The sequence below is a fragment of the Colletotrichum jinshuiense genome, chromosome 8 (assembly GCF_051148585.1).
Source record: "Colletotrichum jinshuiense chromosome 8, complete sequence".
NCBI classification, from domain to species: Eukaryota; Fungi; Ascomycota; class Sordariomycetes; order Glomerellales; family Glomerellaceae; genus Colletotrichum; species Colletotrichum jinshuiense.
Genome location: NC_139315.1, coordinates 3,353,134 through 3,370,679, shown reverse-complemented (window position 1 = coordinate 3,370,679; position 17,546 = coordinate 3,353,134). Strand labels below are relative to the sequence as shown.

The 17,546-nt window shown below is 55.5% G+C and overlaps 5 protein-coding genes across 5 annotated transcripts; 3 read left to right on the top strand and 2 right to left on the bottom strand.

Moving 5' to 3' along the window:
• Positions 1 to 602: 602 nt before the first annotated feature.
• EsH8_VIII_000877 (cytochrome oxidase assembly protein SHY1) lies at positions 603 to 1,744 on the top strand (the record flags this gene model as incomplete). The annotated part of the gene is made up of 3 exons (XM_083269919.1): positions 603 to 1,395; positions 1,464 to 1,569; positions 1,645 to 1,744. The coding sequence occupies 3 exons, from the start codon at positions 603 to 605 to the stop codon at positions 1,742 to 1,744; spliced, it is 999 nt and encodes a 332-aa protein (XP_083129687.1).
• A 57-nt stretch (positions 1,745 to 1,801) lies between these two features.
• EsH8_VIII_000876 (centromere kinetochore component CENP-T-domain-containing protein) lies at positions 1,802 to 3,570 on the bottom strand (the record flags this gene model as incomplete). Its single annotated transcript, XM_083269918.1, has 3 exons — positions 1,802 to 1,964; positions 2,095 to 2,697; positions 2,756 to 3,570. 3 exons carry the CDS (start codon positions 3,568 to 3,570, stop codon positions 1,802 to 1,804), a joined length of 1,581 nt encoding a protein of 526 aa, XP_083129686.1.
• Positions 3,571 to 10,399: 6,829 nt separating this feature from the next.
• On the top strand, positions 10,400 to 11,301 carry EsH8_VIII_000875 (P-loop containing nucleoside triphosphate hydrolase protein; the record flags this gene model as incomplete). The annotated part of the gene is made up of 6 exons (XM_083269917.1): positions 10,400 to 10,429; positions 10,507 to 10,539; positions 10,595 to 10,653; positions 10,711 to 10,891; positions 10,944 to 11,176; positions 11,238 to 11,301. 6 exons carry the CDS (start codon positions 10,400 to 10,402, stop codon positions 11,299 to 11,301), a joined length of 600 nt encoding a protein of 199 aa, XP_083129685.1.
• A 693-nt stretch (positions 11,302 to 11,994) lies between these two features.
• Positions 11,995 to 13,322, bottom strand: EsH8_VIII_000874 (uncharacterized protein; the record flags this gene model as incomplete). The annotated part of the gene is made up of 3 exons (XM_083269916.1): positions 11,995 to 12,184; positions 12,321 to 12,549; positions 12,698 to 13,322. The coding sequence occupies 3 exons, from the start codon at positions 13,320 to 13,322 to the stop codon at positions 11,995 to 11,997; spliced, it is 1,044 nt and encodes a 347-aa protein (XP_083129684.1).
• Positions 13,323 to 14,705: 1,383 nt separating this feature from the next.
• EsH8_VIII_000873 (U3-containing 90S pre-ribosomal complex subunit-domain containing protein) lies at positions 14,706 to 15,777 on the top strand (the record flags this gene model as incomplete). Its single annotated transcript, XM_083269915.1, has 4 exons — positions 14,706 to 14,937; positions 15,071 to 15,294; positions 15,415 to 15,520; positions 15,596 to 15,777. 4 exons carry the CDS (start codon positions 14,706 to 14,708, stop codon positions 15,775 to 15,777), a joined length of 744 nt encoding a protein of 247 aa, XP_083129683.1.
• Positions 15,778 to 17,546: the final 1,769 nt, after the last annotated feature.

Below are 17,546 nucleotides of genomic sequence, written 5' to 3'. Positions count from 1 at the left end.
AATCGTCTTTCAAGCCGCGCTTGAAATGTAGGTCCGACGGCTTTAGCAAGGCCGATAAGGTATGTTGAGGTATTCTGTGGGGTTCGACCGAAGACAGTAGAGCCAGGGAACTGTAGCTCCAGGGAATTGCCGGATCCGAAGAGTGTCTTTGGATCAGAGGGGACTTGAACTTGACGCCGCCGTATCACTAGAGCCCTTCACACAGATGCTATGAGATTCAAGGCCGTATGGTGAGATATCAAGGGGCTTGGTAAAGATGACTGGGGGACAGGTGTTGTCGTGCTGGTTCTGGGCTGGACGGACAAGGGGACCTCAGTGCCGCTATCCCTCCCTTCCGGGGGAGCGCCACCGAATCGGCAAAGCCCCACCCTGGACGCCACGCTCCTGCTGCAGCTCTGCAGCTCCAGCTCGTCCGTCCTGCCCGCTCGCGCCGCCGTAGCGCGCAAGGTACCCTGCAAAAGAAATGATCGGCCCCCAAAACTGAAATATCCTGACCTCATTACCCAAAAGCTCGCGAAAAGCTCCGACGCTCCTCTGCCTCCCTCCCTGCTACACCACCGAACGCCAAAAAAAAAACCTCCGAACCCAGAGAAGCGACCGCAATGCCGCCTCCACTACCACGCGCCCTCCTCCGGCCGCCCGGCATCACGGCGCAAACCTGCCTGAAGTCAATTGCTCGCCCCATAGCTTTCCGCCGTCCCGCAGTAGCAGCAGCAGCATCATCATCAACCTCGACATCGCGCCATGTCGCCGCCCGCGCATTCCACACAACCCCTCGCCCCCTCGCCTCCCAACCGCCTCCCGACTTCATTTCCATAGTCGACAACCCTCCCGAGCTCGTCCGCGCCGGCAGGCGCCATGGGCCGGGTCTGATCCTCCTCGCCCTGATCCCCATAACCGCCTTCATCCTGGGGACATGGCAGGTCCAGCGCCTAGGCTGGAAGACGAAACTGATCGCAAAATACGAGGACCGCCTCGTTCGCGACCCCCTCCCCCTACCGCCACGCATCGACCCCGAGGCGGTGAAGGAGTTCGACTACCGCCGCGTCTACGCTACGGGCCACTTCCGTCACGACAAGGAAATGCTCATCGGGCCGCGGATGTGGGAGGGCGAGCAGGGCTACATGGTCGTCACGCCCCTTGAGCGCGAGGGAGACGGCACGACGGTGCTGGTGAACCGCGGCTGGATCAGCAAGGACATGGCGGACCAGAAGAAAAGGCCCCACGCTTTGCCCACGGGTGAGGTGAAGGTCGAGGGCTTGCTGCGGGAGCCGTGGAAGAAGAACATGTTCACGCCCGAGAACAGGCCGGATAGATGGCAGTTTTTCTTCCCTGACGTCCACCAGATGGCGGCGCTGACGGGCAGTCAGCCTGTGTGGATTGAGGCTACTATCGGTATGTGTGCAACTACGGCCTCGCGCGGGCTTGCTATGGTATACATGCTGATGCTGATGCTTTCGCAGAGCACGAATTCTTCCGTATCGTGGACCTCAAGTCCAAGGGTATCCCAATCGGGAGAGCCGCCGAGGTGAACCTGCGGAATAACCATGCCCAGTACATCTTCACATGGTAAGAACCCCCTTCTTCTCCCCCCTTCCCCTTTCGTTATTTCCTCACAGTCGATGCTGATGCCGCAATTTGCAGGTACGGGCTCGCGTTCGCCACTTCAATCATGCTGTGGATGGTAGTCAAGAAGCCCCCTACCGATATCTCGCGACGGGTGCGCATGAACAAGCATTGGTAAGATATATAAAAAAAGTCGCTGGTTCCCTGGGAGAACCATACTGTGGCCGCTCAGATTTCAGGTCACCTCCTCCTCTCCGTCGCCATTGGCTTTGCGGCGCTTTTTTCTCGGTTCCGCCGGTGGCAGCGGCTTGGGCATCCTCAACTCCTGGAGCAGTTCCCGGGGCAGATATCTGTGCGCCAGAGAAAAGGGCGTGGTCGTTGAGCCGGTCTGGCGTTGTCTGTAAGAGTATTAGACACATACTGCACTGTACAAAAGCTTGTAGAAGAAAAGAATAAAGGGCCAAAAGAAGAAAAGGAAGTCGATACCCCAAAAGAGGGTACGGAATCCCAAAGCTAAATAAAACGTACCTTCGCATGAGAGTGAGCATGTCGCTCTCGTCGATCGTCTTGCGCTTGGCGTGTTTGGCATACGCCGACAGGTCGTCGCCCAGCTGCTCAAAGAACCAGTCCGACGCCCGCTGGATCTCGGCGAGCGTGTCGGGGCTGATCTTGGTGTTGTTGATGCCGCTGGATTTCGCAAACGTGGTCGCGAGCCGCTTGACGACCGCGGGCGGCAGGGACGGGTACTCCATGTTGTACTTCGACAGCTTGATGCCGCGCTTCGTCTTGCGCGGCCGCTGCTCAAAGTGCGCGCTGACATCCGTCTGCTCCTCGAGCTCGGTCGCCTCGCCCGCCGGTTCGGCCGGAGAGGAGCTACGCAGGTCATAGTAGGAACCTCCGAACCCTACGTCCTCGTCAAAGGGTGGAGGGGCGTTCGGTTCGTCGTCCGCCGGCTCAATGTTGAGCGACGGCTGTTCGTCGGTGAACTCGGGGAGTGGTCGCGCCGGCGAGCTCTGGCCTTCCACCGCCATCATGAACGTTGTCTGGTCCGCGTCGACGGGCACCTCGAACCCGAAGTCGCTCTCCCGCGCAGAAGCCAGCGTCTGCCGCCGGATGTTGTCGTCTTCCACTCTATAATCGCAATCAGCAAACAAGGTCCACTGCTCCATGCTAACTCTCTCGCACTCACCTGTCAAACGACTCTTCCAGCTGCTCCCTTCCACCCTCCTCGTCCAACGCGCCAACCTCGAACCCGGGGAAGTAGCCCTCTCCACCGTCATTATCATCGTCGTCGAAGTCTTCGTAGTTCCTATACTCGCTTAATCTTACACTCCCCATAGACATCCTCGACGGCTGGTCCGTATACGCCCGCCTGGGGAACTCAATCGTCGCGTTCTCGTCAATCTGGGACAGCTCGGGCGCAATCAGATCATCCTCGTCATCCTCGACGTCCAACGGTAACGACAACCTCGGCCTATCGATAGGAAGCTCGTCATCGTCGTCGTCGTCGTCGTACGCCAGACTCCGCCTGTCGCCCACAGTCCGAATCGGCAGACTCGCTGTCGGTGCCGCTCCTAGGTCGCTCGGCGACGATGATGACGATATCGGTTGGGTATTGTGCTTCACGACCCTGCTCAGCCCGCGGAGAATATCCTGCATGGACTCCCGCCTTGGGCGGAAGCTCTCGCGGCGTTTGTTCTTCCCGGGGGTCAGGGCCGCGGCGCGGCGTTGGTCTATTGTGCGGTAGGCAGCGCGGGCGTGGGGTGTCGCAGCAAGGCTACGACGGCCCGAGGCCGAGAGACCGTTGCGGTAGGCGGAGCTGCGGAGAGAGGAACGGAGGGGGTTGTTTGACGGGGTGTGGAGGGAGGGGCGGCTTGAGGGGGGTTCGAAGTTGAGGGCGCGCCGGTTCGGGGTTGTTGTCGCGAGGGCGGAGGAGAAGAGGGGGTCGTCGTCGACGTCGCCGCCGCCTCCCCTGGGTGTACGAAGGGGTGGTGATGTAGACATCGCTGATGATTGCGTTGAAGTTGAGCAGCGGCGAGGTAGCTGGCTGCCCACTCTCGCAAGGCGTGGAGATTATGGGTGATGGATAGGTATCGGGCGGCGCAATCGGGATGTAGGTTCTGTTGCCGTTAAACAAATCCAGATCGGCACTACGCTCCGTTGAAATGCAATCCGGAAGACGGGTGTTGTGGAGTTTGGCGACGGCCTGTGGGCGCGGTGCAATGTTCCCCGCGGACTCGGAACTGTAGAGTGCAACGCGACTGGATCGGTCCTGACGCGCCTTGCGCCGTGCGGCGGGTTGTCGTCAACAAGGGTATTGTGTGCACGGACCATGTCTCTCGGCCCCACCGCCGGCACTATAAACGGGTCCTCAACTGCACAGTTCACACTGAGAGTTTCCCGCGACTAAGGGAGCTGACGTCCTACGTCAACATCCTATGTTGTGATAGGAGAATCATGCGTTTACACCGACAGCCGGTATTTTGTTCATAGTTTGTAAACGAAACCGTGGAGCCCCAGGGGCAAAATCTGACTCGTCAACTCGTCAACTACGCAAGCCCTTATAGGTTGGGCTACGGTGGCAAGCTAGATATAACCAAGCTTCATACCCATGAATTTTCTGCCCAGCCCTATGGCAATTACCGAGGCTTTTCTATGTTACCTTGTTTGTCGACCCCAATCCCCCCAGTTCAGCTTACATGTATTTCAATTCGACCACCGTGGACAATGTTTGATGGCAACGCTTTTCGGGTATATCATTATAAACCACCCACCTTGTTCCCCAGCCTCTTGCCGGCTTGTCAGCCTTGTGTAAGGTTTGGCTCCGGGGATGAAGCGAATCCATAGGCAGTGGAGTCCATCCCTCCAAAGGCTCCCGAGGAATCCATCATGATACACAGGCTTCGATTCTCAAAGGAAAACTGTGACTGAATATGAGCTTATCGATCAGAGCCTACTCTGAGATTTCGACTTCCTCCCCACAACTCTTAATACTCAGATGAATCCCGCAACATGTCCGGCGGCCTCGTACCCCTGACCTGCGCAGACAAACTTTGTTGGCTATAAGACTCCCGTGACGGCCCCCAACACAGCCTATCGCGTTCGATGCGCCATCCGGTTAAAGATCAGTATCAGCATACCTTTAGCGTCCCCGACTATTCAAATCTCAAGCCGACAAGCCGGCATCTTTATGAATCATTGTGCCCAGCATATCAGCCCCTGGCATCAACGACGAGGCTCTGGAGGAGGTCAAGTACATTATCCATTGCGCGTTTCCCTTGCCTAATTTCGGTAGACATGGGCATTAGAGAACGAATGGCAGATACATGTCAATCCGGCAGTTCCAGTTGTCGTAGGCATACTCCGGAGTGCCGTAGCTTAGGCGTCCAACAAGATTAAGTCAGCAGTTGTCAAGCTCCATAGTACCCGCCACCCCGATCGAATGCTCCATGGGGAATATTTTAGACCGGTTGGCTTTCGACGAAGAATCCCAGTCGATGACTCCGGTTGAGCCATACGGGTTCGGATCTGGGGGATACTGCGCCGGCAAGGGGATGCCACCCAAATGCATTCAGGGCTGGATGAATGAACACTGCCCAGAGTTTAACCACAACCCAGCGGCTCCAGCGTGGATCTGAGGGCACGGAAAGCTTTCTACAGCTGCCGAGTCGCAGCTATCAGGCTCTAACAGCGTCTTGCTCGAGTGCCCGAGAGGCGGAAAGAGTCATATGCACATTAACATTCGTGTCGGTCAACGATGTAGCTGCTGCCCATGTTCGAGGGTTGACCCCATTGGTTTCCGGCAATTAAGGGGTTTTCCCGGGAAGGACAATCTCGATGGAGGATGCCAGTGCCATTGCCAAGAGCAACTTTCCCCAGGCGTTTGCAGATGGTGTCTTGAAGCGAGAAAGTATTTAAACTACAGTTAGCATTCCAGCGGATGTTTCCGGTGGTAAAAAGTTACTTGGTTGAGAGTTAGTAAGCGGGGAAGACATGGTGAGGGATGTGACCGGATAGTTCTTGCAACTTGGTAGCAATTAAGTGAGCAGAGGCCGATTCCCGTCCTCTGATCCCAAAGCCCACACGATCAGAATCATATTGGGGAAGACAAGGAGTCGTATGCAGAGTCTCAGATTAAATTTCGGTAACCAGATCCAGCTAGCAGTTCTGGCATTGCGAAGTTTAAACACCACTGCACGTGGTGACAGAGCTCCTCAGGATGGTCAATCAGGCGAAGCAATGTCATGATGCCCGTGGACCAGGGTTTGTAACCAGGCGCATGAGGAAACATGTGCGGTTACGTGTGAAGAAGCGATCTGTGCGACATGCGACGAAATGGGCCGGGTTCGTGACAGGAAACGAATGATACCAGGCAATGTTTCGAGGAACATGTGCTTGTTGCCGACGTTCCAATCCAACATTGCGTGTCCATGGTTCCTCGACTTCCCCTCCATGGACACGGGGAAACGTCGTGATGGGCATGCCTGTGAGTCGTTGACGCCAAGCAAGTGGATGATCTGACGAGGGTTTCCTTGGCTTGACAGGAGGTGTTTGGCAAGGAAGAGATAGGACGGGTAAAGGAGATCGGAACAAGTCAGCAACAAGGTGTGATTGATTCCAAGCGGATGGACTCCGAAGGGTGGCTGAGGTAAATGTCCGGGATAGCGGCGGTCACGACTGAACAACGAATGATTGGTGTAGTCGGCGGAGGGTGGCGCGAAGGAGACCACAACCAGGATATTGGATGGAGTCGACTCAATCAATATCCGTACCCACCAACGTTGAGGTAAAGTCGAGCATGTGGGTTGATAGGCCGTGGGAATCAATAAAGCGCCGGGCCATGTGGTTCCCTCAGCAAATCAGACCAACCGTCTGCCCGCCTTGGGCTCGTCAATCTCATTATTGCGGAGCACCTGCTTTCGCGTAAGGGAGGAAGAATGAGGTAGTGGGTGTAAGTGCTAGACCAGCGACAATAATGGGCAGACCGGGCAGTCCTTGGAGACGAGGATCGTCGAAGACGGGCTGGAAGGCGAGAAGAAGGAGCCCCAAACCGTTCCTCAAGTGTTCCATCGAAGACAGTAGTTTGTTACAAGACGTGCGTCAAGTGGCGCCTGAACTCTCATTCCGAAGCGAGCGAGCGGGCGGCGAAGGGAACGGACGTTTTTCCCCTAGTGTGTGTGCATGGCACGTAGGTAGATAGGTAGGTAGGTAGGTGTGTGTGAGTGGACGTGGATGTGTGTGTGTGTGGAAAGAGCCCCAGTGGTAGGCAGGATGATGGAGATACTTTGAAGAAACAAAGGAGACCCGATTCATCAGAAACCTCGGCGATGAAGGAAACAATAGGAGGACATGGACAGAGTGGGAGAAGACTCGGTCGGCTAACAGGTTTCTAGTACGGTTGCCGCGATTAACAGATATCGCGCGCGGCCCCTTGCAGGTTTCGCAAAGTCTCCCAGTTCGATGGCCATCCCGGAGTTATGCCGCTTTGAGCAATGGGATCCACCTCGTAGTACTGGCCTCCCTGTCTCCTCTCCTTCCCTTTCCCTTCGCTCTGCTCCAGTGAAGTGAGGTGAGAGGAGCTATCTTTCTTTCTTTGGTAAGGAACAGGACATAAAGCCTCAGGGATGGGGCTGCTCAGAATGGGAAAGGGGCCCTCGATGCCGCCCAGAAATGGCAAGCTCTCCCGATTCAAATTTCTACGTGGAAATATGCCGGACCGCTGCCCAGCGAGAAAGATAGAGGTTGAAGATTGAACATGGACGGGGTTCTCAGGGATCAACCATGGTTCCCCTGGAAAGAACGCGAGAGCTCCCTGTGCGCGGCGGTACCTATGGTTGGCCCATGGTGAGCTGCGTGCGACAAGTACGGGCTACAGGCAAGGTACCTGGCCTACACACACTAGTACCTCAGAGGCTAGTGGAGGGAGGACGTCGTCCATTGCATGAGGGAGGTGATGCTGCTCAGTGTTCCTGTCCCGTCGCATCGCATTGCATCTCAATCCCCAGCAGTGTCAATCACAAGCTGGTTGGTTGCGTCGCCCAGAACGGGTCAACATCCATCTTGTGGCTGGCAGGCCGCCGGCACGAAACACACGGCGAGAGACTATTTCCAGGACATTTCCCTTCCGTCTGTCTGGTCAGCCCAACCGCAGAGCGAGCACCTCTGGGTCTACTCATCTCACTGATCATGAGTCCTGTGGGACCTGCCGTCGTGATTGTCGCAGACTCGACATCAGGAGTGTTTCCGCCCAGCTCTCGATGCCACCAAACCACACCATCTAAGCAGTTGTTGTATGTATTTGGCGCCTCGAGTAATTTTTAAATAAAAATTCTTTGCTCCTGCTGATACGTCGTCGGCCCATCTTGCCGCCTTGACTTGCAGCCAATCGAGGAGCTTCATCTACCTCTCATTCGCTCCGTCGGTCGAGCTTGCTGCAGCTCCAGCTCCAGCTACGGCGGCACCAGCTATCTTTTGGTTGTAGATTGCGAGCGAGCGAGCGAGCCATTGCCAACAGAAAACCACTAGACTTACTAGACCATCCGGCTGCGTATGTTCTTGCTTACTCTTGGCCCGGCTTCCTTATCGACCAAAGACCAGTGGCTCCCCCTTTCATATTCATAATCCGCCACCATCCGGGGTAGGTTAAGGTAAAGTCGGGTTCATTCCTGAAAGTACTACAATAACATGGCAATCGTCATAGCCGCGACCTAATTGCACCAGCCGGTACTTGCACGTACCGGCAAGTACTCCGTACACGGCCCATGACATCTGCCAGTGCCAGTGGCAGGAACACCATTTGCAGCAAACCGCCGAAGACGACGGCACTTCAACACGGGCCACCACCACGCCAGCCCTCTTCTCTCACGACCTGTCGATTTCCTGGCATGTCTGTAGTCTAGGTGGTCTGGCTGGCCTTCGCCAGAGTCAGGGCGCTCTCACTCACGTCCAGTTCCGGCCCTGCTTCTGTTCCAGTTCCAAGATCCTCCTCGTCGTGCCACCACCATCCTCGTCGACACCCACATCTCTTCCCACCCCGTCCACCATTGCCCATCCACAATCCAAACATCCACACCCACCTCACTGGCCTGCACCGTGCCCGCCTGCCGGATCTTCACCACCCAATCCAGCCTGTCCTCCTTGCCAGCCCATCCATCATACGCCCTCAAACGCAGTGCTGTACGACCGGTACCTTGCGCGGTACCAACACCACCTCCCTCCCACACGCCGCCTGGTCTCATCCTCTCGCCTCACCCTGCACACCACCCTCCAGCCAGTCGTCTACCGCTGTGCCCTTCGCTCCTCTGGTCGTGCTGCCGCTGCTGCCACTGCTGCCACTGCTGCTGGCCCGCACTGTCTGTTCATTGGCAACCCCCTACAGAGAACCTGCTACCCTCTTTGCCGCCGCTTTCCTATTGGGACAGGGCGACAGCGCGTTGACGCCGAAACTGTTGCAGCCAGGAGCTCCTTGCTGTTCCTTGCTGCCCGCAAAGCACTGCAGCAGCGCATCGCATCGCATCGCATCGCAGACCGCACACCGGTACGTGCCATCCATACACCCAATCCACGCCCACACCTGTTTAGGTACTTCGCCCATGCCTTACCTTGCCCATGCCTTACCTTGCCCATGCCTTACCTGTACCGTACCATGCCGTATCTCTCGTCCGTCAAGCAAACCCGACCATCCTCCCATCCACCACTCTCGAAGCGTCTGTCGTCTGCTTCTACCTCTCTTGCTGCCGCCAGTCACCTGTCTGTCTCTGCATCTTGCCTTTGTCTCCCTCTTCCTCCTCCTCCTCCTCCCGTTCCCGCCTTCTTCAACAGCTTGCCGACCGAGCAAACACCCCACCCCAATCAGAAGATACAAAGGTCGTCATTCGTCATTCTACCAAGGTGCTGCTGCTGTTGGCTGTGCTGCACTAGCATATTCGCACACAGTCTCCCTCCCGCTTCCGTGCGTTCTGTCCTGTCCTGTCCTGTCCTGTCCGTCCCTCACAGTCCAACGCTTTCACTTCCCACCACTTCAACGCCCCCCCCCAGTCGGCATCCCCTTGCCCTGCCTTTTGGCTTGACCGCACCTGGCCTGTACCATACAACGACCCTACCGCACTGCGACTCTAAACCGCCGCCCACCCACCCCCGACCCCCCTCCACTTCCCTTCCCTCAGGTTTCCCAATTGCCCCCATCTCCACTTTCTTTGCCTGAGAAGAAGGTTAGATATACAGGGTACCGTTATCACCCTTTCAGCTTCACCTCCTGCGGCACTAATCCCTTCCGCTGTGTCAAAACATTTCTGACCTCGACTTTTTATGCAGCCGTCGGAACCCACCAGAGCTTAGACTCCGCAACTGTCTTTTGCTGCTGCCGCGCAGTGTGCTTGCTCTACTCTCTGCCACTCCAACTCTGCTCCTTACTTCACTCTACCTTGCCTGACCTTACCCATCAAACAGAGAGCATCGTCCCGACCGCTCTCGCCTCGTCTCGCTCCGCCCATACTACCTGGAACCAGCACCGCTTGGTCTGTTCGACACGACACAGCGCCCGTCGCCAGCCCAGCCCAGCCCGCCCACATCGTACCATCCTACAACAAAGCTCTCTATACCACACCCATAATTGCGAGCCCCTAGGATCAAACGTACCCGAGCGAGCGCCGCCAGAGAAACGTTCGCCATTTTCCCCTGTCCTTCCATTCCAGCAACCTTGTGTCACACTTGACCTCGCAACTCCCATTTCGGATCGACACCCAATTCGACGCAGCCTCCCTAACCCGCGAACTCTATTCGCGCTAACAACTGTTGTGGAATCGAACTACACATCGCCCAGAATATCGCAGAAATGGCTCAACCAGGAGTCCAGTCGTTGAAGGTGCGTTGCCTCTGACGATGGCCATCGTCCCGCCATCGGTGGAAAGGAGTACAAGGCTAACGGGCATCATTTCGCAGTGTGTGGTGACTGGTGACGGTGCTGTCGGAAAGGTGAGCTCTCTTCTTCATGAGACCCCGCCACCTCGCAACTAACCCGGCCTTGCAGACATGCCTGCTGATCTCCTACACAACGAACGCCTTCCCCGGCGAATATATTCCTACTGTGTAAGCAAAACTCGAAGCGGCTACGCGGTCGAGACCGTTCTGACCTTGAGCTCCTAGCTTCGACAACTACTCCGCGAGTGTGATGGTCGATGGAAAACCAATTAGCTTGGGACTGTGGGATACTGCTGGTCAGGAAGATTACGACAGACTGCGGCCGCTTTCATACCCCCAGACCGACGTCTTCCTCATTTGCTTCTCCATTGTCAGCCCGCCATCATTTGACAACGTCAAGGCCAAGGTATGACGCTCTGCAGCCTTACTGCATGGCGATCAGCACTAATCATGCGCAGTGGTACCCCGAGATCGATCACCATGCGCCGAACATTCCCATCATCCTCGTCGGCACCAAGCTCGATCTCAGAGAGGACCCCAACACCCTCGAGTCGCTCCGACAAAAGCGAATGGAGCCGGTTTCTTACGATCAAGCCTTGGTCTGTGCTAAGGAGATCAAGGCACACAAGTATCTCGAGTGCTCCGCCCTGACGCAGAGAAATCTGAAGAGCGTTTTCGACGAGGCTATTCGGTAAGAAGCTGTCACTTGAAGTCGCTCCATCTGCCGTCAATCCGCTAACCAGTCGCTCCAGTGCTGTCCTGAACCCCCGGCCCGTCCAGCAGCAGAAGAAGAAGTCCAAGTGCACGATTTTGTAAATGCGTTCGATTGATCTTGAGCGTTGCGGGTTCACATTGGAAACGGCGTACGGAGGTGGATTACATGAACAGTTGTTCGCTGCCTGACCGTCAGGGCTCAACCATGTTGCACGACCCTGTGCCTTGCGCTTGTCCAAAGAAGAACGACACTACTTTCCGAGGCACCCCACAGGAAGAGCCAGCTGATCACAGCCTGCGAAGATCACAACGAACCCCGATTATCTCATTTTGCCCGCCTGCCACTCCCAATTTGTTACGGGCATAACGATGTCTCTCTCGCAGATGGTCAGTGGCGGTGTGGCGAATGAAAGTGTTTTTTGTTGCTGCTCTTTCCTTTTCTTTCGACTTTGAGAAGGCCAAGAGGGAAACAGAAACAAAAGGGGCGGAACGTTGGTAGCAGGCAAGCTTTGCATCTCATCACACAAGGATATCCCAAGCTTTTCTGTAGATAGCACAGTCTCACAAACACAACATTTTTCATGGAGGAAACTAGACAACGGAGGACGGGATATGAACTTCGCCTTGAGAATTGACTGTTATTGCAAATGCCCTGGGGTATCTAGAATGAGACCTTGTAGATGTTGCAACAGTGTGGGTTTGGGTATTCCCTCGAATCCATACAAGCTCTACTACTTGTAGGTATCCAATATCGAGTGATGACCCCTCAGACAAGCTCCACCATATTTTCACCGCCTACTGGTACATCATGGCCAAGCGACTCGGGTGTATGCTATCCTGCTGGGAGTTGGCACCGCCCTCGGACACCCTTTGCTTCTTGTACTCCTCCTCCTTCTGCAGCCGCTTGACGCGGTTCTCGTCAAGGTGAACATTGCGCTCCTTGATCTTCTCCTTGCGGAACTTGCTCTTACCGCCACCACCAGCGCTGTTGGGCGACATATTAGTCTTTATTCTTTTGTTTTCTTTTTGCGATTTACGGTTCTGGGGGCTCCCCAGTCAAAAGGGGGAATGGCAATGTGCATTAGGGCTAGAAGGGCAGGAGAGGACAGTGATGGACGTACGAGAGCTCGAGATTGATCCGGCGGGCGGGGGACAGGCCGTCGTCAAACTCGGTGTGGTGCATCTTGTCGAGGCATGTGCGCATGTTGGAGCCGTTGGAGAACTCGAGGAAGGCGATGCCGCGGCAGACATTGGGGTTGCCGTCCTTGTTGAGGCAGCGGACTGCGGTGGGCTTGTAGGCAGCGAAGTGAGCGTTGATGGAGTCCTTGTTCGCTGTGTAGGGGAGGTTTCCTGATTAGAGAGAAAGGGGTGTTAGCTGGTGTTTTCCCTATACTCATGCATTGACGTGGCTGGAGAGCGGAGGAAGGCTCGGGAAGACCATGATGGAGGAGGGGGGACGAGTGCCCCCGGGGATGGATGTGTTTGGATCGAGACTCACCGACAAAGACGATGTACTTCTCCCTCTTGGCTCCCTCGGCGGGAGTCTCTTCTTCTGCGGCGGCGGGCTCGGGTGCGGCGGGCTCGTCATTGGCCTTCTTCGCCTTCTTGGACTTCTTGGAGGACTTGTCGGCAGACTCTTCCGCCTTGCCGTTGATCTCGGCCTTGGGCTCCTTCTCCTTCTTCTCCTTCTTGTCCTTCTTATCCTTCTTGTCTTTCTTCTCCTTCTTCTCCTCTACGGCGGCGGCAGGTTCACCGTCGGTCTTGGACTTTTTACTCTTCTTGGCCTTCTTAGAGTCTTCAGCGGCGGCGGGAGGGGGATCGATGTCCATTGCCGATGCGTCGGCGCTGGCGTCTTCTGTTGCTGCCTCGGCGGCTTTGCGGGCCTCCTTCTCCTTGCGCTTGCGCTCCTTCTTTTCCTGTTTGGACTCCTCGAGGCCGATGAAGTCACCGTCGGCGGCGGGCGTGGGTTCAGGCTCGGCGGCCTTCTTGTCTTTCTTTTCCTTCTTTTCCTTCTTCTCCTTCTTGTCGGACTTGGACTTCTTGGTCACGGCGGCCGCGGCATCGTCTACAGCGGCGGCCTCGGCGCGCTTGCGCTTCTTGGAGGAGAGTTCTGCGGAGGCCATTGTTGCTGGGGGGGTCAACTCGAGATGTCGGAGGGATGTCGAGTTTTACGGGGTGGGAGGGTGTCTGCTGGGTAATGATGTACCAGACTACTACTGGACGAATTGACCGGGCAAAAGAGGACTCAATCAGTCGCGCTGCCCAAAAAGGTTGTGTGGAGCAAAAGAGACGCGGTCAAGATGATAGGAACTGGGGACAAAATATTTCAAAAAATTGTTGCCCAGGGACTAGCAGCGGAAGGGACTTCAACACTACTACTCTCTCTCTCTCCTATCGGGCAGAAAAAAAAGTTTCGGTGTGGGGGGATAAGGGAGGAAAATTTTAGTGGGGTGGCGCGTGTCGGGCGGAAGACCAGCGCGCACCGACTTGGAGGGGTGGGCGGCTGGAATGCGGCCTCTTCGGCGGCCTGGTGGGGACTGTTCGCTTCGGCGGTGGGCGAGGGATCTCGGACGGGAAGGGAGGGAGATTCGGCGGGCGCTCGTTTCCGGGCCCCTTGGGTACGTGGCTTTCAGGTGGTTGCATTGCAGGCCATGATATCTCTCCGATGTGGTCTGAGGTACTGATACTTTGGCAAGATGTACTTTCGGGGTCGAGGCTACGTGAACGTAGATTTTGGATGCTGGAGTTGGTCGCCTGCATCTCGCAGTGAAAACGAGGACATTCCAAGTTGAACAGAGCACTTAATTGTCCGAGTTATCATTTCGAGTGAACCAACATACTTTGAATCATCATGCTCCTAGTGCTTCCTTTTACTGAATACAAAACAGTTTAAGTCTAAGATAACTTGATATGTCTGGCCTAAGACATAGTTTACAGTCACAAATCCATGTTGAAGTCGTCGTTTTTCATAGGTATCAGGGGACGACTGAAGATGGTTGCTCAACCGTGCGACGACTGAAATGGGCCTTGCCTAAGAAGTAGAGTGAATCCGAAATAATTAAGGTCTTTTTACTCGATAATTAGGGATGTTAACGTCACCAACAGCGACTTGAAGCTGCCTATTGCGTCCAAATTCAAATACCAACGGCATGAAAATCCCTGGATGAAGGGAACCGGTTGCCGTGTCACAAGCGCTGCTCAAGCTAGGATGCTCTAGCAGATGCGGGCTGCGCACTGTGCGTCGAGTAGTGGGCGACCCCAGCACCACGGGCCGTTGATTTAGGTGCCCGCCAGGTGGTTCCGCCGACCCATTACAGTGCGAAACTGACTTTTTTTTCTTTCTCTCCGACATGCTGAAATTTTCATAGGCGAGTTCTCATTCAACAACACCAAACCTCACCGATACCCCTTCCGCAAAACTTTGCTCGCTGCACTCAACTCGAGGCGTCATATTCTGAACCGCAACTCAAAAGGACTTCACCAGGACCCCACACAGCGCATTCAACATGTCCAACCCAAAGAAAAGAGCGGCGCCTGACCAGGACGGCGAGGGCGGCAAGAAGAAAAAGAAGAAGTCGGCCTTCGCCGTGGACGAGACGCTCCTGAACGGCGAGCTTGGCATCAACGAGTCCTTCGCCGTCATGGACAACCAGCTTCTTGCCGATTACACCGCGCAGAAGCTCACCCGGTTCGGCACGGATTTGAGCTCCGTTGAGTTGTCTGATCTTTCCATCTCAGGTGAGCTCCTCATCCACTTAATTCTTCCCGCCGCGTTGAACCATGAAAACCGGCCCAAAAGATGTTACTATTCTACTTGGCCAATATTATAGTGAGAAACAAAGCTAACGAAGAGGGATATCCCTCTTTATAGCAAACTCTATCAAGGACACTACATCTTGGACTGAGCCAAGGTCCTTGGACAAGCTTTCCGATTTCCTGGAGAAGTTTGCCGAGAAGCCCGAGAAGCTGGGAACGGCGCCCGAGAAGAAGGGCGCACCGCACACCATCATCGTCGCCGGTGCCGGCCTGAGGGCGGCGGACATTGTGAGGGCCGTGAGGAGGTTCCAGTCGAAGAAGAACACCGTATCGAAGCTTGTAAGTCTGAAATCCCGTCCCGTCTCTCACCACCGAGTGTTCGTTTCTTTCCTCGTTTTCTCTCTTCCTTCTTTGTCTTACACGGCCGTCGTGTGGAGTTTTTCTGACTAGGAGTGTTAGTTTGCGAAACACATGAAGGTTGATGAGCAGGTCAAGTTCCTGCAGAACACGCGGACGGGAATTGCCGTTGGCACGCCGGCCAGACTCATGGAGTTGGCGGACAATGGTGAGTAGACCCCCTCCCTTCTCCCGAGTCAAGGGATTTTTCGCTTTACGGCGAAGAAGGCTGACATGTATGCAGGAGCGTTGTCACTGGAGAAGCTGCATCGTCTCGTGGTGGACGCGTCACACATTGACCAGAAGAAGCGCGGTGTCATGGATATGAAGGAGACGATGCTGCCGCTCGCGAGGTGGCTGACGCGGAAGGAGTTCAAGGAGCGGTATGCGGATGAGAAGAGGCCGCTGGACTTGATGTTTTACTAAGTAGGCGCGGGGTTGAGAGGGAAGGTAATGAGGCAGTGGGAGGGAGAGGCTCTCTAAGAAAGCAAAAGCTCTGGGACTGAATCTGCTCTTTCAGTGCCCAGACGGCTGAAGGAATTGCTCGATGAACCGATCTTACGGCCCTGGGATTGGAGCCTGGAGGATCAGTTGAGCTTGCGGGGCATCTGGGGGTGAGGCAGCAGGATGCATGCTACGAGTGGCCAGCCGTCTCATAAAACGGCCCGGCAAGAATCTAGGGCAAATCAGAATCCATGGCGGAAGCCACTTATTGTTCAGACGTCACATTGACTAGCCCCCGTCTCGTGTTCGGCCCCCTTGAGGATATATCATCGTGATAAGACGTGATTCGCTGGCGTCTTCATATGCTCCCAACAGTACCAGTGGACCACTGAGTGGTGGCGGAGGGGCGTTTGATAATGCGGCATGCGGATTAGATCTGTGGCTGGAGTTGCTCCCGGGGCATTCATGGAGAGGGTCACCCTGGTCATCAGGCGAGAGACGGTTGGGATTGAATCTCAACTTCATCCAGTAAGCAGCTTGCAGAGATATGTGCCATGCCTTGTCTGAGCAGCCTCATGCGTCCGCCGAGGTAGATGCCAATGATGGTGGCAACAGACCGAAGTCCTGATATCATGCGACACTCAGCGGTCAGGAGCATGTTGTCAAACGGTCTTGGCATACCGGATGGCAGGGAATGCTTGCCCCCGATGCTGCCTCGGCTCGATTGGTGCTTTGGCGACTAGGGCCACTTGGGGGCGGCCTGAACTATCGACATGACATCTTGAAATAGTCTAGATGAACAGGGACCGTGAGCTTCTTGGAAAGTGCCGACGGAGTGGACGATACAGTGGTCAGAATGAGGGAGGTGGGTGGGGGCCAAGAAACCCATGTAGCATTTAGGTCATGTAGAGATAGCCTCATGGTGCACCATAAACTTGGAAAGTGTGGTTGCAGCGGCGAGAAAAAGGTCCGCTGGGTGAGAGAGATCGGCCTGAACGCTTTGCTGGTATCTGGGACAAGGAGGCGAGCGGCATGATACACTTTCTCCAAGATCGACGCCGAGGGGAGCGAGGGGGGGACGGTTTTGGGACGACAAGAGTGACGGGGGCCAGTTGGGGCTTGCGTTTGTTCAGGGTTGGTGCTTGCTCGTCGACTTCACAGCAGGTTGCCAGGTTGCATAATATGATGAGAGGATTGGTGATGAGTAAATGCTGTTGAGGTTGTGCAGTACAACATATGCGTATGTGGGGCCAACGTTGACAACTCTCACGACATCGAGGTAGTTGCCAAAGCCTACTATTAGATAGACCAAGGGATGTTTGTAGAAGCTGGAATAATGCATTCTGCAACTGGCCGGCCTCTTACAGCAAACCATTCGTTAATTACATAGTAATGGCGATAGTCGGCCCAGAAATCGAATACGAGGCTAGGAAGCAGGCCTGACCTGGGTTGCGGCCCACTCAAGGCATCTTGAGTTCAATTAAACTGTAGCCGGTTGCGAACGCGGCTTCGATAGCTACCGAGCCTTGGCCTCTTTAGCGATGTGTCACTGGGCTGAGGCGACCGAGTTTGCGGCTATGTTCCGTGCGCTGTGATCCCCTGCTTTGCTTCATATCACCCTGTGCCAGCAAGGGGACGAACATGCAATGGCGGGTTGAGAAGCCCTGGCGAAGTCTCTCTCCGCGTTGCTGATGGTTGGTGCCGTGTCGACAGTTAATGGCTCCCCGTTGCATCCCGCGTTGTCATCTCCC